This window comes from Trichoderma camerunense, assembly GCF_050948025.1.
Source record: "Trichoderma camerunense strain CBS 138272 chromosome Unknown V8C40scaffold_5, whole genome shotgun sequence".
Classification (NCBI taxonomy): Eukaryota; Fungi; Ascomycota; class Sordariomycetes; order Hypocreales; family Hypocreaceae; genus Trichoderma; species Trichoderma camerunense.
Genome location: NW_028145365.1, coordinates 345,296 through 362,959, shown reverse-complemented (window position 1 = coordinate 362,959; position 17,664 = coordinate 345,296). Strand labels below are relative to the sequence as shown.

The 17,664-nt window shown below is 51.1% G+C and overlaps 5 protein-coding genes across 5 annotated transcripts; 3 read left to right on the top strand and 2 right to left on the bottom strand.

Annotated features, from left to right (window-relative positions):
• Positions 1 to 732: 732 nt before the first annotated feature.
• On the top strand, positions 733 to 1,725 carry V8C40DRAFT_169444 (uncharacterized protein). Its single transcript, XM_083211590.1, has one exon. The coding sequence runs from the start codon at positions 999 to 1,001 to the stop codon at positions 1,554 to 1,556; it is 558 nt and encodes a 185-aa protein (XP_083075366.1). The 5' UTR covers positions 733 to 998; the 3' UTR covers positions 1,557 to 1,725.
• An 854-nt stretch (positions 1,726 to 2,579) lies between these two features.
• Positions 2,580 to 3,168, top strand: V8C40DRAFT_169419 (uncharacterized protein). Its single transcript, XM_083211589.1, has one exon. It carries the CDS (start codon positions 2,656 to 2,658, stop codon positions 3,073 to 3,075), a length of 420 nt encoding a protein of 139 aa, XP_083075365.1. The 5' UTR covers positions 2,580 to 2,655; the 3' UTR covers positions 3,076 to 3,168.
• Positions 3,169 to 4,094: 926 nt separating this feature from the next.
• Positions 4,095 to 6,154, bottom strand: V8C40DRAFT_238463 (cation efflux protein). The gene is made up of 8 exons (XM_083214451.1): positions 5,936 to 6,154; positions 5,832 to 5,881; positions 5,739 to 5,783; positions 5,521 to 5,671; positions 5,373 to 5,453; positions 5,131 to 5,303; positions 4,759 to 5,073; positions 4,095 to 4,687 (listed from the first exon to the last, which is right to left on the bottom strand). The coding sequence occupies exons 1-8, from the start codon at positions 6,015 to 6,017 to the stop codon at positions 4,340 to 4,342; spliced, it is 1,245 nt and encodes a 414-aa protein (XP_083075364.1). The 5' UTR covers positions 6,018 to 6,154; the 3' UTR covers positions 4,095 to 4,339.
• A 1,406-nt stretch (positions 6,155 to 7,560) lies between these two features.
• V8C40DRAFT_238461 (GTPase-activating protein IML1) lies at positions 7,561 to 13,733 on the top strand. Its single transcript, XM_083214450.1, has 2 exons — positions 7,561 to 8,251; positions 8,320 to 13,733. Exons 1-2 carry the CDS (start codon positions 7,700 to 7,702, stop codon positions 13,531 to 13,533), a joined length of 5,766 nt encoding a protein of 1,921 aa, XP_083075363.1. The 5' UTR covers positions 7,561 to 7,699; the 3' UTR covers positions 13,534 to 13,733.
• A 12-nt stretch (positions 13,734 to 13,745) lies between these two features.
• V8C40DRAFT_238460 (Sodium/calcium exchanger protein-domain-containing protein) lies at positions 13,746 to 16,662 on the bottom strand. The gene is made up of 2 exons (XM_083214449.1): positions 14,539 to 16,662; positions 13,746 to 14,471 (listed from the first exon to the last, which is right to left on the bottom strand). The coding sequence occupies exons 1-2, from the start codon at positions 16,256 to 16,258 to the stop codon at positions 14,434 to 14,436; spliced, it is 1,758 nt and encodes a 585-aa protein (XP_083075362.1). The 5' UTR covers positions 16,259 to 16,662; the 3' UTR covers positions 13,746 to 14,433.
• Positions 16,663 to 17,664: the final 1,002 nt, after the last annotated feature.

The window sequence follows — 17,664 nt, the reverse complement described above, 5'->3', positions numbered from 1 at the left end:
GGACAGGAACGAAGAAGCTCCAACTGCCATTTTGATTTGCTGCAAGTATGACGGCGCACCAATACGATCCCGACCCGAGATATTGACAGCAAAACCACCGCCTTGCAAAGAGAAACCCATGAGCCTGATCGTTGGCATCATTTGCATGGCCGTAAATGCTGGGGGCAGGGCATGGAAGCAGGCGCAATCCTCGTACCAGCACTTTATGCGAGCTTGGGACTTTTGACTCGGCCCTCAGCCCGCCAGGTATCAGCCCGAAATTGCCTGGTACTTGCTTTTTCTTCCTTGCCTTGGTAGGTTGGTTTGGTTTTGCTTTTGTTTTGCATATCAGGGCTTGAATCCAAAATGCGCCGAAAACACAGCGTCGAAACGTCACTCGCCTGTTTCCATGGATGTTATACAGTAGCAGTAGCAGTCGGTGCGTTGTCTTCACCCAACGCCAATCCAACCAGCACATGGCACCCATTTACAACCACTCAAGCTGTCCGTCTCCCCCATCCTCCATCGCATCTGCCGCCCAATGATGCCATCGACGCTTTCTCAATCAACAACGATGCAGCACAGCTCCAGCCCATCATTCCCTAGCCCACTCACACTGTTTGACAGTTAGAGTCACTGTGGTAGCGTCAGCGCGAGGGATGAGATGCTCACATGCCACATTCAAGCACAAGTGGCAAGGAAGGGCCTTGCTCTCTGAAACACAGCTACGAAAATGCGGTGAATGCAATGCAAGCTGGATGTCCCAAGTCCTGGCCTGGTATGGGCAGGAATCGGCGGCGCACTCCTCGGCCGCCCACTCCATTTCTCCCTATGCTACGGAGTATGCTGCTATGACTATCCACCCCCGCCTGGCTGGCTCGATGCGCTACTTTGTCTTTTGCAAGCAAGCCAAGGTCCGAATGACCTGTGACTGGTGACCGACCAGGGACGGCGCATCGGTCTTGTTCGGGCCATATCCACAGCAATGCTGATCTTGCGAGGGGCCAGAGCTCTCAACGATGAAAATCCAGGGTCCTCAATGGGTCCCCGACTCTGCGGCGGCAAGGGAACCAGAAGCTGAATTGCCACTGGAGCACAGCTCTTGTTTCTGTTCTGTACTGCACGTTGGTGCGCGCATTTCCACTGCACATCTGTTGCATCATGTCCAACAGATGTGCAGAGCATCGCTGCTGAGAATTCGCCCTGAGTTGGTGCAGAGCTGCGAGATCGCCTTGGCCTTGACATCATCATCCCGTCTCTCTCAGGCTCGGCACCTTTCCAACACGTCAGTCGAGACCAACGGGACAGGGGCCCAGGCAGCAAAAACGCCAGACATCCACTTAGACTACCGTACAGACAGCGAATTAGAGGTGCCGGGCACCAATGGGGCAAACACCTCGCGATGCCCAATGAGCTGGAGGACGCACTGCTCCTCTAGGTTCACACGAAATATGCTTTTCACGCGCCTCATCCGCGCGAACCATCAGTCAGTCGGCCGCGCCGAGCGACAGACCGTCTTTTCGACGCTTACTTACAAAGTCCAATTACTCAAGCATCTGCGTCGTGACAATTACTAGCGCTGGTACAACCAGTAGTACGATCGTTGGACCGAAGATCATCTGAGCGCCGCGTTGGTCTAAGCCATCCGAAATATCATTTGCTCAACAAGTCGAGGTTACGAGTATGCTCGGCTTGGAGAACCTTCTCCTCTGTGCCGGACCGACACGACACTGCAGACGGACGGGGCATGTCGTACAGCATGCTGCGGGTAACTAGTAGGTAAAAATCTGACCGTCGCCTGCTTTAGCGAGAAGGAAGACCCGTTTTTTTACCATTCAGATATCAAGCACTAACCTGAGTGCTTTGTACGAGACTCCCTACAGGTAGGTAAGATGAATACGGAGCGCGGGACGGCATGGTTCGTGCATATAGAAGCAGCATGCAGCTGCTCGTACGCCCGCACTTTATGGGATATGTCTATTCAGATACACATACGATAGGGAATTGTATTACGAATACTCTCTTATTTTTGGAAGCATCAAGCGGTATTGCTGTATTAGGTATCTATTCAATTCCGTGGAGCAGTGATGCCCGGCACTTCACCAGCGGATACCTACTTTTGCCTCCATATATGTGGGTTTGGCCTCGAGGGCTGTGAGACGGTCCAGTTCGAGCGGAGTCGCTTCGGTTCCTGGAGGAGTGCCGTACCCTGGCATGTAATAAACGCCGACGGAAGAGAAGCAACCCATGCCCTACGGTTACTAGATCTCTGGAAAGTCAATGGTCTGCTCGTGTCTCGCGTGTGGGTTGAAGCCAATGTTGCTGAAGCACCAAATATCTTCCATCGGAACGACGGCGCAGCGGGCTCTTCGCTTCAAGTGAAGCAGTTGTTGAATATACAAGCTCTGACAAGTTCTCAAGCCACAGACGGTAGTATCACTGAGGACGGGTCCGCCGGCCTCCCTCCAAATAGACGCCCAGCATAGCCAAGCTTTCTTCTCTTACTTTCCATGCCGCCAAGAGAGAAAGCATGATTATTGGCGCTGGCTCGAGTAATCGTGCCTCCTATCCTGGAAAAGGTGCAGGCATTATCCTGCATTCGGAATGTGAAAGACAGCCGGCATGTAAAAACGATTCGTCAGTTGCTAGCTTTACTTCTAGAATCCACGGGCCTGTATGTGGCCAACATCTAACAGAGATCCAACGACAATGGTGTCCAAAAATGGAATCTATCACACACTCTCTCTGGGAATCTGTCATTTCCGGAGCTTTCCGGACAGGATAGGTCTCACAGCCAAGCTGTCAAAGCGCCTTGTTGGTTTTCTGTTCTATTATCAGCAAGTGCAAAAGCCCACATCAAGAGCCGGTCCCACCAAACGCCAACGCCACGACTCATTGCCATCGAGCTTGTCCAATGGAAAGCGCAAACTCTGTTGCCATTTGCTAATGGGGCATTCTTCTAGAACAATTCGCCGCCGTGCCGAGAGAAGGGGATCCCGGTGCAAAGCGAGGGCCCTGAGATGGAAAACTTTCACAAGCCAGAGGAGCGTTACACGGGCTAGCATCAACGGCCAACGGCTTCTTCTCTCCATGTAGGGTGATGTAGGTGTGCGCAGTTTTGCATGTACAGGAAGCAGCCCTGTTATCTGTGCGTCTCGCCTACTGCATGCCGCTTGCACATGTGACATTTCAAGGAATGATGGATGCAACCTGAGACCGGCCTACAGAAACCTTGGGAGCCTTACCCGGACCAACTGATGGTGGCCTAACCACCACTACCTAATGTATCAAGATGTCGAATGTGCGAGTATCGAGTACGAGTACTATCTATCCGGGACTTTGACCTCGCTTGCGGCATGCCGAAATTGCTTGCTTCATGGCTCTTTCACCAAATGCCCACATTCCGAGCCTCGGCATGGTGGAAACCGGCTCCAAAACACTAGAAATGCCAGTTTGATATTTACCAGCGAGGTTCAGTTACAGCCGAAGATGCCCTCATCGTATTGCCTAGATACAGGAACTCGCCGAGATCAACCCGGCGAATAGACGGAGAATCGATTCATGCTCGTCCACATTCATTCGCCGCTGCCCACTTCATCGCGAGTCGTATAGCGTAGTCTGCCATCCACATACGGATCGGAATATACTAACGTTATATGGAAGATATTTTCCGTTGCTAGAGCATTTAGGTTAAGAGCTCGGGGAAACAGCTCCGTTTCTGTGTTTACATGAGAGATATATACTACGTGCAGATCTGTCTCTGGCTTTGGACCACCAAGACTTGTCCACCTGGATTTCATCAGCATACTACTTTCAAAATGACATCCTTTTAAAGTATTAAATAAAGTGAATGGCTTCGTCGTAACCGGTTAAACCAAGATGTAATTAATGATGTGCTTTTTTTCTCTCGCTATTACTGGTCTCAGTGCCGGACTTGAGCGGGGGCATAAATGAGAACCTTGATGGCCACCGCTATTAGAAATACAGAACGTGGCCTTCTCCAGTTTTCAACCTCATTTCCTCTTCTCTCAGATGCATGAACAAGGCTCGCCAGCGTGAGACGCGTAGGCGAATGCCATTTGCTGGTTCAAAATCATGATTTAAGATTCTCAAAACCTCTATTAATTAGGCGCATACTATTTGCTGCCGTGGAGATGTGCTGCCCCTATTGCCAAAGCTGTCAATAGCTGCGAGTAATACATCCAATTCTTTCCCCATGCGCCTGTTTATCGCAGCCCCTAGAGCAACCATGTCACCCAGCTCTGTTCAAGTATCTCTTCCTGCGGTCTTCAAGTGAGGCCAAGACTTCCATTCTTGTTACATTCGCAGCGTGTCCTATCAAACCAGCAGTGCTGGTCTTTTAAGAGATCTGTACCGATGTGCAGCATCTCATTTCGCCGCACTGGCTTCCACATACAATCTGGCAATCAGCGCCGTTATCACGTTGCCGTTGAGTCGGCGCTCCGGTACCAGAGTTCGGGGACACGGATGAGCTTTGAGCTTGCTGCTGCTGGTGAGCAGGCAGTACTTCGGGCTGCAGTGTTGCCGAGTGGATGCCGTACGCATGGAGGCATTCCATGATGATCTTGGCCGTGTCTACAAAGCTTCGGACGGTCCTACCGTCAACGACAACATGTGCAGATGCAATCGACTTGCGTTGATCTAGTCGCCAGACGTGAAGTTCATGCACAGATTCAACACCGGGGACCTGTGGGCTTAATCAGCATTCAACCACTTATTTGGGTGTGCAGCAGCTTGGGGATGGAAATCTGTGTCTACCTTATTGATATCGTGCTTGATGTCATCAATCTCTATCTCATTAGGAGCAATCTGCAACAGAATACGGCCGCTGCGATTTGTCAATGGCCAAGCGGTCAAGAAGATCATCAGAGAGATAAACACGCCAATGGCAGGGTCGGCATAGTATCGTGCTTCCCCTTGGGCTTTCCAGATAATAAGGGCCGATGCTATGACGCCAATGTTGTTGATGGCATCACCAATTACGTGGATCATAACGCCAAGCATCCCCAAGTCCCTGCTAGGGCGAGATGGCGAGACTGATACATGCCTGTGCTGGTGGTGACCGCTGGATGCCTTTGAGGTCTCTTTTGTCAGACCAGCGAGCTTGATATGGTGGGCCAAAATACTCACCAACGTGGGACGAGCCTCTGTCTCAGGCGCCGCTCCATCATCTGTCCTTGTGGCAGCGTCTTCCTCGTGCAGGGTTTCATGCCTATGGCTGCTACTATGGTCGTGCTCGTGCGCATGTGCGTGTCCATGGTCGTGACCGTGGCCGTGGCCATCACCATGATCGTGATCGTGATCTAAACGATCACGCGTTAGCCATTGGCTTGAGGCATTGCAGAAAAAAGGGGGCTCAGGGTGAAGCTTACCATGAAGAAACGACAAGACCAGGAGATTCAGTCCTAGGCCAACGCATCCCACGATCAGAACGACCTTGGGCTGGTCGATGACTTTCGATGGAATTCATAGTCAGCTCAATTCCGCCAAACCGTCCACAGCCTGAGTGTTACAACTCACCGGTCACGTTGACAAATCGTTCGATAGCTTGAACAAGGATGCTGACGCCGAGCGCCAAAAGGAACACGCCGTTGAAAAACGCGCCCAGAAGCGTTGCACGTGCCCATCCAAATGTGAATTTTTGTGGTGGTGGATTTGGGTTCTCAGACACCTAAGAAAAAAAGAAGAAAAAGTACATCAGATGGTGCTGCTGTATTTCAGATTAGGGGGGGACGAACCACGACAGCGACCAAGGCCACCACAAATCCAGTCAAATCGCTCAGCTGCAAGGGGTCAGCCACGCAATCAACTATCTTGGAGATATACCATACATAGTGGAACGCATCAGCGATCAACGCGAGAGAGTGGGTGTAAAATCCGGCTTTGCATTCACGTTAGGGCGATTGGTACTCAGAATCATCATGATCAAACACACCAATGAGTTCGGCCACGAAAAAGGAGAAGGAAATGGCTATCGTTACGGTCAATCGCTGTTTGCGATTCATTCGGATCGCCATCTTGCTTCGGAGACAACAGATGTGGAGTGTATCTTGCAATATCAAGAGCGACGTTGGATCTTGTCAACTGGACAAACGCGACGCTGGACACAGCTAAGGCTATATGAAGGGGAGGAAAAGGAGAAGAGACGTCTCTTCATTGACCGCAACATACCACTCGGATACCAAATAGCCGGGCAGCGGCGTCGCTTGGGAATTCCGATGGATGTGCCTGAAGCGGGGCTATACTAACCAGCTTTTTGCTACGTGGTTTGATGAGATGCAATCAGTTTTAGCATCAACATGGTTTCAATGCTACGTGCAAGCGGGACGTTTGACAGCTGCACCTGCCGATTGCTATGTCTAGTTGCCCAGCGGATACTCCGTATTATGCGCAGGGGACTATGTGCGAACAGGTACCCGATCAGAGGATAACAGCAATCTATCTCCGATGCTGCGGTGATTCGAATTGAATCCTTGCACGGAGAACGCGCGCTAGAAGGCGGATGAAAGGCCCCCAATAACGCAGCATCTCACAACATTGCCACCGCCTAGGGAGCCAACAGGGCATAAGACCGTGCTCATGGCGTACCCTCTATGGAGGGGCAGAGAAAAGCTATCTGTTGGCATATTGACGGGCCGAGAAAAAAAAAACAATTAGGGCTCGGCGCATGGGCTACGGACTGACAGAGGCTGATCCCGCTGTCATCGGCTCCGAGGCAAACAACTCTGAGCCGATGGAAACTGATTTGCCTGTGATGGGGCTTTGTTCAAACATCAAGATCCTGGCTGAGCAAACTTGCACTGCGTCACCGGGAGGGGTGATGAAAAGTGTAGGAGCTACCTATATGACGGACAGAACATGATTGGGGGTACGAAGTACCCATCTCGTAACGCCGACATTGACTCGGTTGCCGGTGTTTTAATGCCCAGTCTTGATCATTCAAGTGACGGTCTTATTCAGTGCTGACCATATATCGTAGCCGGACCGTAACATTCACAGAGCGTAGTAGCAAACTTGCAATGGCAAACACACTAGAATCGCAAATTTCTCAGTCTTTCATTGTTTGTCAGTTTTCTCTTTGTTGACAGGCCTTGGCTGTGATTCGATATTAGGTACTGCTAAGTATTCGAATAGTCCCAACCCTGGAAGTCACGTTGTGATAGAGCAATGCGAAATATGCAGTGTGCGATTTCTCTGATTTAAACTTTGGGATTTAAGTCTATATCTATGCCCTCGATGAAGGGAAGACAGGATAACAATAGTAAAAGTAAAAGTAAACCTCTTTAGAAGCTTATCTCAAGTGGCACTGGACATGTTTCATCTCAACCTAAAAACATCCGTATAATACAGTATGAGACACAGTAAGAGCAAAGTATGGACAACTTTGGTTGGGTGCTTCCTCGTGGCATTGCGGCAGGTAGCGAATACCCGCAGTCTTCAGTCCCACATGCGGCATGACCCCACTGAGACAGTGCGGATGGATCCAGCAGGCGGTGAGGCGTCTTGTGCTACCATCAAGCTCCGTTTCTGCCGCCACTACTCAGCTTGTTGAACCATCTACATTCATACCCCCAAATTGTCGCGCGACACGCATCAACTGCTAAACTGGCAAACATCTGCGCAGTTGGCTCGCGGGCTATGCTCCCATAAACCATCCCCCCTATGATTTGCACATCGTGAAAACGCCTGAGCCGATTCCATGTCCCGATATGTCGGCGCAGCACCATCGGCTCCGCGGAGGGGACCGCATTGGTCCCATCATCTTCGACAGTCGAGCTCGACCAACTCGGACCGCGCATCCGAGATATCTGCCGCCTCGCCAAGGAGTGTCTCTACGCATTCGACTGTCAAGGACGTCAAAGATGAGAAGCCGCGAAAGACTGAGCGCTATTGCGCTGTCACGCTCAATGACGGATATTCGCGAGACGAGGTGTTGCTAAACCTGGACCTGATTGGTGGTGATATCAAGCCAGGCACCTTGATGTCCATCGCCGTCCTCAAATCGGAATCTGTGAAATCGGCGGCGGGATTTGGCGGCCTTAAGAAACAGTCGCATGAGGACAATGGCAGCTTGCGATACCAACACATCGGCCCCTGCGACCCGAGCTCCCTCGGCGACCAGTACATCTTTGTCGCCAAGGATATGCCCAAGGAGACCAAAGCTCGGCATCCTGATATCGAAGTACAAGTTGTTAAGCACATTGCGGACATATTTGGAATGAAGAAGGGGTCCATTGTCCTACTGGCACCAGTTCGTTTATTCTCATCACGTATACTAAGTAGATCCATATGGCTGACATACCTTTTTCCCCTCCCTAGGTTGATAATGACCACCCGGTTACCGAAGCTACACACGTGGAGATGATATTTAAGGACCAGTATCTATCACGAGCAGATATGTGGAGGGTAGCCGTCGGGGAACTCACGCAGCGGACCGTATATAAAGGACAGTCCCTCCTCTTTTTGGGCACGATAAAGGCACAAATCACGACAGTCTATGTTAATGGGAACAGCGTCCAATCCGCTTATTTTGGCCGAGAGACGAGGCCGATATTTCGCAGCGAGTCAGCTAGATATGTCCTCTTCATCCAAATGTCTAAAGAGATGTGGGACTTTGACTCCGACAGCTCTGGCGAAATCATGTTCAATAAGGTTGTCAACGGGTTTCTGCCAGCCCTCTTTAAGAGGTGGGCCGTGCTCAAGGTAAAACACTTGGTCAGCATTGTCCTCTTTGCTCGTGTCGAATATGATACGGGCTTGACTAATGAGCTGGACGTGAGCGCACTCCAATCCGATTACTACACGGGAATCCAGCCCTATGGGAACCGGCGTCCATACAAAGACTTCTATCGAGTCGTAGTGAGTGAAATGGCTAGTGGAGAGTGGACCAAAATCCTGTACCAATTGAAAAGGCAATTCAACTACTTTCGAAAAGACATCACTCTACATCACCAAACAGCATTAGATGGCCTCAAAGAAGGTGCATCTGGGAATGAGGCAGCCAGTCGGATCAGAGCCGAGTCTTCCTTTTCCATCCACGGCAATATTCTGGAGGCCATTAACCTCGCTTGCGCACAGTTCGCTCACGATTATATTGATCGGGACTTGACCAGGACGGGCATCTCCATCGCCGTCATTAGCGCTGGTGCTGGCATCTTTGAAGTGGATTATGAGACACTGCGAAGAACTACAGAAGCCCTTGTAGGAAATGGCATCGGGATTGATTTGATCTGCATGGCTCAAATGCCCCTGCATTCTGTTCCTCTTTTCAGATACCGGAATCCACGATTCTCAATAGCGGGGGACCCTCAAGATCGCCACCATTCCCTCTCAAGGTCTTTCCACAGTCGTGATAGCACACCAGGCCAACCAACTCCCGTTATCGGGAGCTTTCAGTCCACTGGCGGCTCTTTTTCGCCCTCAAAAAGCAGAGACATGATGCGCCGTGTTGAACACTTGGATTCCCAGAGTAGGCGTGATGAGTGGTGCTATGTACTGCCACAATGGCTGCACGTTTCATTCTGGACGGGCACCTCAAACGAGGCACTTTCATACGCGGGCGTGGCCCTGTCTGTGTCCAACAAGGTGGATCAGGACGACGACGATGATTTTAAAATAAGATGCCGTATGTACGACCTTCAGATGCGGAGCGCACTTGATACGAATGAGATCGAAATCACCCCGCTGCACTCGGACCCCCATTATCCCAGCGATATCTTTGAGAAGAGTAGCTTCTTGAAGAGACGCCAAGAGGCGATTGGAGATATCTGGTACAACCCCCCGACTCGTCTTCCGGATCACCTATACGATACCATCCAGGGGATTCAGAGATTCTCGCCCGAAAGGCACGCGCGGCCCGCGGAAAGACCTTCTTGGAGACAGCTACAGGAATTTGATGATTCTAGAGCCATCCTAACTCGCCACAAGCGCCACCACCACCATAGCTCGGAAGCAGGTGTCAGGTCGGATGAAACTCGAAGGCATCATATGGAGGACTTGAACATTCTGGGCTCGTCTCTTCCAGAAAAGAAATTATTTAATAACGCCCCTTCGGCTAGGAAGCTCTCCATGAATCAAGCAGAGATGGAGAAGCCGAACATATTTTCAAAGCGAAAACTACCAGATCCGCTACCTCTGAAAGAATCACCTTCTACACAGCAATTACCACTACCGGCCGTCACGAAGGTGTCTTCATCTTCATCTTCGTCGTCGAAACAGCCCAAATTTATGAAACAAATTAGTCTTGGGCACCGAGGATTCGGCATAGCAGCCCCAAAGATTGCAGCAGCCGAAGTGAAAGCAGAAACTGTCAATGCAGCCGTTACCAAGTCAAACGCGCCAACAACTCCTCGATCACGTCCGGATTTGAGACCGTCCACTCCGCAGACAATCAGAAGCCAATCGCCATTCTCAGTAAACAGGCTCAAGCCGGAGACGACTGATCCTGAAATGGTGAGAATGTCATCAACGCCAAGCATCCCCATCTTGAAGAAAAACGGGTCGAATCGTCACGATATGCATTTGTACAACCTAAAGGCGGGAACGCCTGCACATACTTCAGCATCCCGCGCTCATGGTGACAGTCCCGAAGATGACAGCGAAATGTATCAAAACATGTTCCGGACGGAAGATCACAAAGTTGTCCTGAGCAAACTTCGTGCAGGAGTTGGCGTGACACCTGAGCCTCCCGTGACAGTTTCGCCATCATCAGCAATCAGTCCTTGGCTGGTGTTGTTGAATCCATCTGATCCAGAGAAGAATCAGATAGACGCGGCCAACCTATACACGCGCTGGCAGCACATCTTTCCCCGCATCTCTGAGATGAAAATACAGAAATGGAAAGCCTTATGCTGCCCCGCTGCAGTTCCATTGACGACTGAATACTTTCCTACTAGAGCCCAGTTCGACACCGAGTATCAGAGGCACCCTTACAACGTGGATCAAAACGCAGACGATGACGAAGAACCAAAGACTCGACAAGAATTTATCAGCGAGCTGATTAGTCTCCGATTTTCACAAGGGTTTCAGGTGGTGGTTGGTCCAGCCGTGGCGAGAGCATTTGGCCAAAAGGTCATCAAGCTCGGAGATATATTCTCGCGTGACCAAGTTCTTGAAGACGGCACCAGTATATTCATGTCTGTCGGTAACATTATCCATCAGCTCTCATGCGTAAATGGGACTGAAGTAGAGGTCAACATCTACATTAGAAAACCCACGGCAGATATGTCGGGGTTGCCAGAGGGATTCTCTCCCATGTACAAGCCGGCCATCCGAACACTGTTTGATACAGACTATGAGGCTCGACATATAGAATTGCTATCGATTCCAAGGCCTGACCGTAACTGGAACATGATTGATTCGTACGCTGCGGGTCATCACGACGAGATGATGGAGAGCCTACGCTTCTGGAGGGCCCGGTTCGTCCTCATCCCACTGGTCGCCCACAATCCTTCGGTGCCCAGGACCCAAAATGGTTTGTATCCTGAAGAAATCAGGATAGAGGGAATCAAGCGCTTGGCGCAGCTGTGGCAGAAGAATCGCTACATACCGCCATCGGAACGCCGATTCCAAACTGCCAGAGGGCGCCGGCAGCTGGACCGTAGTCCCTTGGATATTGTCTACAAGACGGAGGATCCGTCCGTTGTCATTGCAGCTGAGCTGGAAACACTGCCCCTAATCGAGGGCCTCGAGGGCGGCATGAGTAAGAAGCATCAGCTCGTATCGAGGAAAGACCGGTTTGAAAAGTCCAACCTGAACTTTTCTGTCTTGGCCGAAGCCATGCAGCAGCCAGTGGAACAGGGCGGCGTGCCTCTGCGGAACCGCCGCTGGCATCTTCGGCTGCATTATCACTCTTTCCTCGGGTCTGATATGATAACGTGGCTATTGGAGAACTTTGATGATCTCGAGACGCGTGAAGACGCGGAAGATTTAGGCAATGCTCTAATGGTGCCGGAAGAGCCCAAAGGCAAAGACAAGGATGTGACTGAAAAGGACAAAGAGAAGGAAAAGGAAAAAGAAAAGTCTAAGGGGCTTTTTGTGCACGTCGAAAGACGACACCGTTTCCGAGACGGTAATTACTTCTACCAGTTCGCCCCTGAGTTTGCGAAACACTCGTCGGGCTGGTTCGGCAGCAAGAAGAAGGAAAATCCCCTGCCCTTGACACCGATGACGGAGTCGTCGATGGGCTCGGGTAGAAGATCGGTACACGAAGATCACTCACCGTCATCACTGACCAGCACTCCTACGCTATCGTCAGCACATATAGCCAAGAGTCGCCCCAAAGTTATCCTCAGTAAGGTCATCAAATACGATGTGGATCCTAGGAAGAGGTCATATCGCCCTGAACGGATTGACCTGCACTACGACCGCCTTCACAACCCAGATAACTGCTACCACGTGAGGATCGACTGGATGAACGCAACGGCCAAGCTCGTGGAAGACGCTGTCGATGTTTGGGAGCGCGAGGCTAGCCAGTACGGCCTTCGCCTCGTCGAGGTTCCCATAAGGGAGTCCAGCGGCATCACGGAGGTCAATCCCTTCCGTAAGCCATTCCCCATCAAGCTTGCGGTCCAGCCACCCGACAAGCAGCCCGAGACGTTTTACGATCCAAATTCTCTGGGACCGCAGACGGTCCCGACGAAGCACTTTTATCAAAAGTCGATACTGCGGCACTTTGACTTTGTGCTCGATATCGAGGCAGCCTCGAATTATCCCAGCAATGTAGACATTATCTACTCCTGGGGGCGCCCGGATTACCGGTACACGCAGTACATTCATCGTTCGGGAGTCCTGCTCGCCCAGGTAACAGATGATGGCAACTTCATCGTGCTGGCAAACAGGCTGTACGGTAGAAGAGCTGTGAAAGAGAGAGAGGCTGCAGCACGGAACATGGCCCCAATGGAGCCGCCTCGTCGCCTGACGGATGGAATCGGCCCACGAGTCCCGTCGTACGACTCCTTCAACCTCTCGGAATCAGTCATGGCAGGCTCCTCAATGCACCATGCTGCTCATCAGGGGCACCTGCAGCACCATCACCATGGTGGACTGCACCAACACCAACACCAGCATCACCACCACTACCAGCATCCATACCACCACTATTCGCCCAGCATCAAGGCTGTCAACATGTCCGGCCCAACCAGCGACAGCCCCGTGGGCAGAAGCTCGAGCCAGCATCATCAGTTCCATTCCTCCACCTCCCCCACAGCCCAGCTTGGCGAGCCCGAGGCCATCAAAGAGGAGCTCGAGGCATTCTGCTCCGACGCCGCCGCCCTCGAGGCGTTTTACAAGGAAACGCTGGAAAAGGCCCAGCACATCGAGGGCACGCCCGCCGTCGCCGCGGCAGCCGGACCACCGGGCTTGGAGGCCGTGCCTGAGGCGAGCATCCCGTCGTTAGGCCTGCCGCCGGGTGTTTTGGCGTCTTTGGATGGAGGTAATCCTGCGGCTGCGGCGCTGAGGATCGGTAGCCCGATGATGTTTTTGAGGAGGGGGAGTGTGCAGTTTGATGGCATGGGGCTGGGATCTAAGAAGTGAGTTGTCACGATGTAGTGAGTGGGTGGATTTAGTCGTCTCGATGGATTACATGTAAGTTGAGAGATGTAAGGAATGAGTAGTAATGTAATGAATGTCATGTATATATACTTCAATTGGTTTCTTTTTGGTTGGAGAGAATCCTCTTGTGGCTAGGAATCAAGTCAAAAAGGAATCAATAAAATCCTCTCATTATTCACAAAGTTCCAAGTGTCAAGGAATCGAGTGAAAGCCAATTATTTTTCCTTGTCATTCTCTAAGGTATTCATGATATCAACTACTACCTTCTACTCAAAACAACTTGTAAAGTTTCCATGCTATTTCATAAAATAATAAAAAACTACTCAAACAAAGCCCCCATTCCTTTCATATTCCATCTCAAAAAAAAAAACAAAGCCATCGTAGTAAAAGTAATAAAAAAGGCTAATAAAAAAGCACAAAAATGCGTCGTGTTGGTCTGGGATCTTGTGTCTTTATATGTGCAAAAAAGGTGTTTATCGTGTGTACGTCATAAAATAGGTACATCGAAGTAAGAAGAAACAATGAAAAGATAGATTCGTATTTTTTTTCTTCGCTGTAGAAAAAATGCTGGCCGCTACACAACGATAAAGGTAGGTAGTATATCCGGGTGGATTCCGATCTAAAGTAAAGGCAACAATCGTTTTGAAGTTTTGTGTAAAATGCAACCGTTAAATTTTTTTTCTCGCGTTGATTTTGTTTTCTTTTTTTGGTCCGTAAAAAGGTGTGTATCTTCATAAATCCTCCAACAGGCATTAAAAATCAGAGGCAAATAATTTGCTGTATGCAGAAGACGAAAAAAAAATTAAAAGAGCAAATGTGAGTGGTATCAAGAGAAAATAGAGAGAAAACAAAAACGAATGCAACAGATTTTTCTTTATTTTCTTAATTCGACTCGGCTCCGGTGTCTTGGTCGGGATAAACTAAAGAAGCACATGTTAGTAACCAATTTTCTCTTTGATATGTTCCTTGAGTTGTGGTGAAACTTACAGAATGCGCAAACTGCAATAATTGCATATAAACACATCAAAAGCCAGCCTTCTAACCAGTGGCTCTTTCCATCGCCGATGAGGTAGTTGACAAGCAGCACGGCGACAAACATGACGGCGACCTGGAAGGTGTCGAAGCTCAGGTTCATCTCGTCGTTACCCATACCCCAGCCAATAACGACCAGCATGGGGATCAGGAACAGGGCGACTTGCATACTGGATCCAACAGCAACACCGATGGCCAGGTCCATCTTGTCCTTTACGGCGACGGTGACGGCAGTAACGTGCTCAGCGGCGTTGCCGACAATGGGAAGCAGAATAAGACCAACAAACTCCTCGGATAAAGCGCCATTTTGTGTGATGGCATCGATGGAGTCGACCATGTACTCGGCGCAAAGGGCAATAATGGCAGTAGAACCAGCAAGAGTAGCAATGGCAACCCAAAAGTGCAATTGGGGCTCCTCCTCCTCTTCCTCCTCTTCCACCTTGTTCTCAGAAATGTTGGCCATGTGTCGCCCGTTGTCGGTGTCAATCATGATGCTGCCAAGTTGAGCGCTGGATGCCAGGCCTGACTTGATGTTCGCCTTGGAAGTGCTACGGAACGGCTTGCGCTCTACCTTTTCGCTGGGCGTCGCAAATACCTCCTGGTGGGTCTTGAGCTGGAAGAACAGATAGGCGCCATAGACGACAAGCAGGATGACGGCAGTGCCGCGAGACAGCTTGGCGACCTTGTCGGTGGGCGTGTTGGCGGCAGCGTCGAAGACAGTAGGGACAATGACCGAGGCTGCGGCCAGAGCCAACATGGAGGCGGCCGTCTGAGCCACGGTCTTGTTGAAGTTCTGCTCGGGGCGGCCCAGACCGCCAAAGAAGAAGCAGAATCCCATGACAAGCAACAAGTTGGAGAGGATAGATCCGATGAGAGAGGTCTGGACGATGGCGACCTTGCCGTCGACGAGGGCAAGGATGGCTACGATGAGTTCGACGGCATTACCAAAGGTGGCGTTGAGAAGACCTCCGAGAGTCTCACCGGTTCGGAGGGCGATTTCTTCGGTTGCGAAGCCCAGTATGGAGGCGAGTGGGACGATGGCCAGGAAGTTGACAACAAAGACTGCTTTGCGGTCGACGGCAGGGATGTAGTTTATCGCGATACCGACAGGGGCAGCGAGAAGCAGCAGGTTGATCCACGAGCTGAGGAACGTTCGCTGGATCTGGTTGGCCACGGTAAAGGGCTCCTTGGGGTAGACATGGCGGATGAAACCACCCTCCTTTTGAGGCTTCTTGGTCTTGCTGTTTTCAGGCTCGTCGACCCGCAACTGTTCAGTCGTGCCATCCTGTTCTCCCTTGCGATTGCGCAGTAGATTCCGGTCGATCAGTGGAATGTCGTGGCTGTCTTCGCTCGCCTGCTTGGCAGCAGCGTCCTCTGTGCCTTGGCCTGTTCCGGAGGTCGAGATATCTCTAACGTTGCCGCTGGTCGGGTAGGGCGAAGTGGCGGCATGTGTCAGATCTTCACCGTCGCCCTCGGTCTGAGCTTCGAGTTGGCCGCCGGTCCATGTCTCGGCGCGCTTGGGTTTCCAAGAAACGTGTCGGAAAGGATTCCATGCCTCGGTGCCTTGGCGGCTGATGTTGTGCGCTTGGCGCTTGATGCGAAAATGATTGACTGAGAGCAGCTGGGTTAGTCTGTGTCTCCCATTTTCGCCATCAGTCGTCTCGTGTGACGACATTCGCGATGTATGGCAAGGGAGTGGAAGCGTGCTGCTTCAAGGGCACGGCGCAAGAAGCATGAGATGGGCGGGCCCCAAGATGGTAAAACAAGAGCACAAGGAGTGACGGGTGAGATGAATGTCAAGGAAACAAAGCTAGGCTAAAGAGAAACAAGTGTCTATTGATGCTGCGCTCAAGTGAGAGAAATCCCGATAAACCACACCAACGGCAGGGCCATCGAATGGTCTGCAGTTTCGTATAGGAAACGGGTATAGGTATAGGTTCAGGTATAGGATCGGGGTAGGGATTGATGGGATGTTCGGCGCGGCCGGGGATTGGGATGGGGATTTGGAGGACGGGGGAACAAGGCAATTAACAGGAAATGAGTGGTGCAGAGACATTGCGCATAAGAACTCACAGGTATCCATGGTATGGTTTGGGTCGTCGACTCAGCACTGCCCGGTCCACAACAAAAACTCCCCACTGAGCGATTAGTCCCGTCAGGTACAGACAGTCAAGGGGATTGGGTTCTTGGGTTCGGACGGAAACTTGGCGCGCGCGTCCGGTTCGGTGTCGGAGGAGAATGGATGCCGGATGGTGTTTTGGGGCGGCAGGATTGGGGAGGGACTTTGTAGTTCTAGTTCTGGATCAACGGGCGGCCTCGATGTGAACAGCCTCAGCACTGCTCCCTTGAATCGCCTTGGGACGCGTATTTGATTTGGAACTTGGGGATCCAGCTGCTGGTAATTCCACCGTTGCTCCTGGGGCTGTGGCTGGTGATGGTTTCTGTAGCGGGGACTGCTAGTACCGGAAGAGTAAATAATATCCTGGGCCCCCCTGGCAAGGCCTAAACGCGTACTTGTGCGGAATGGATTCGTGGGAGAGTATCGCAATAAAAAGGGTAATTTGCCCTTGTCTCGGAAAATGCCTGTGCAGGACTGTAGCGGACAGGTATGTGAATGTGTGGCTGAAGAGCCGGATAGTATATCGCAAAGAGCGACTGGATTGTTATTTGATCAAATGTTGTTGTATGTCGCTATGCAAAGAAGCTGCAAGCTGCAAGCCAAGAAATCTCCAAGACACTTCTTTGAGCGTCGCACAACAGCCGTTCGTTCGGATCGATGGCCCGAAGCGTCTTGGCTCTTGGCTCCTTGGCTTCTGGCGATCCGTGAGGCAGACAGACCGAAAGTTCGCTATTGATTCCACGGCTTCTTGATCAGGCAACCATGGAAGCCAAAACCGAAGTCCGGAGGCGGGGTTTGCGTCTGTTGGGATCGAGAGAGGCGAAAAAGGAGGCTGTGCGAGATGCCGGCAGTACAGTAGTAGCAGTGGCAGGCAAATGCGCGCGCAAAAAGGAAAAAGGAAGGGCTATGCAAGGAGAAAAGTCGAAGTGAATGAAGTCGCCGCTGTTTTCCGTTAGAGTGAA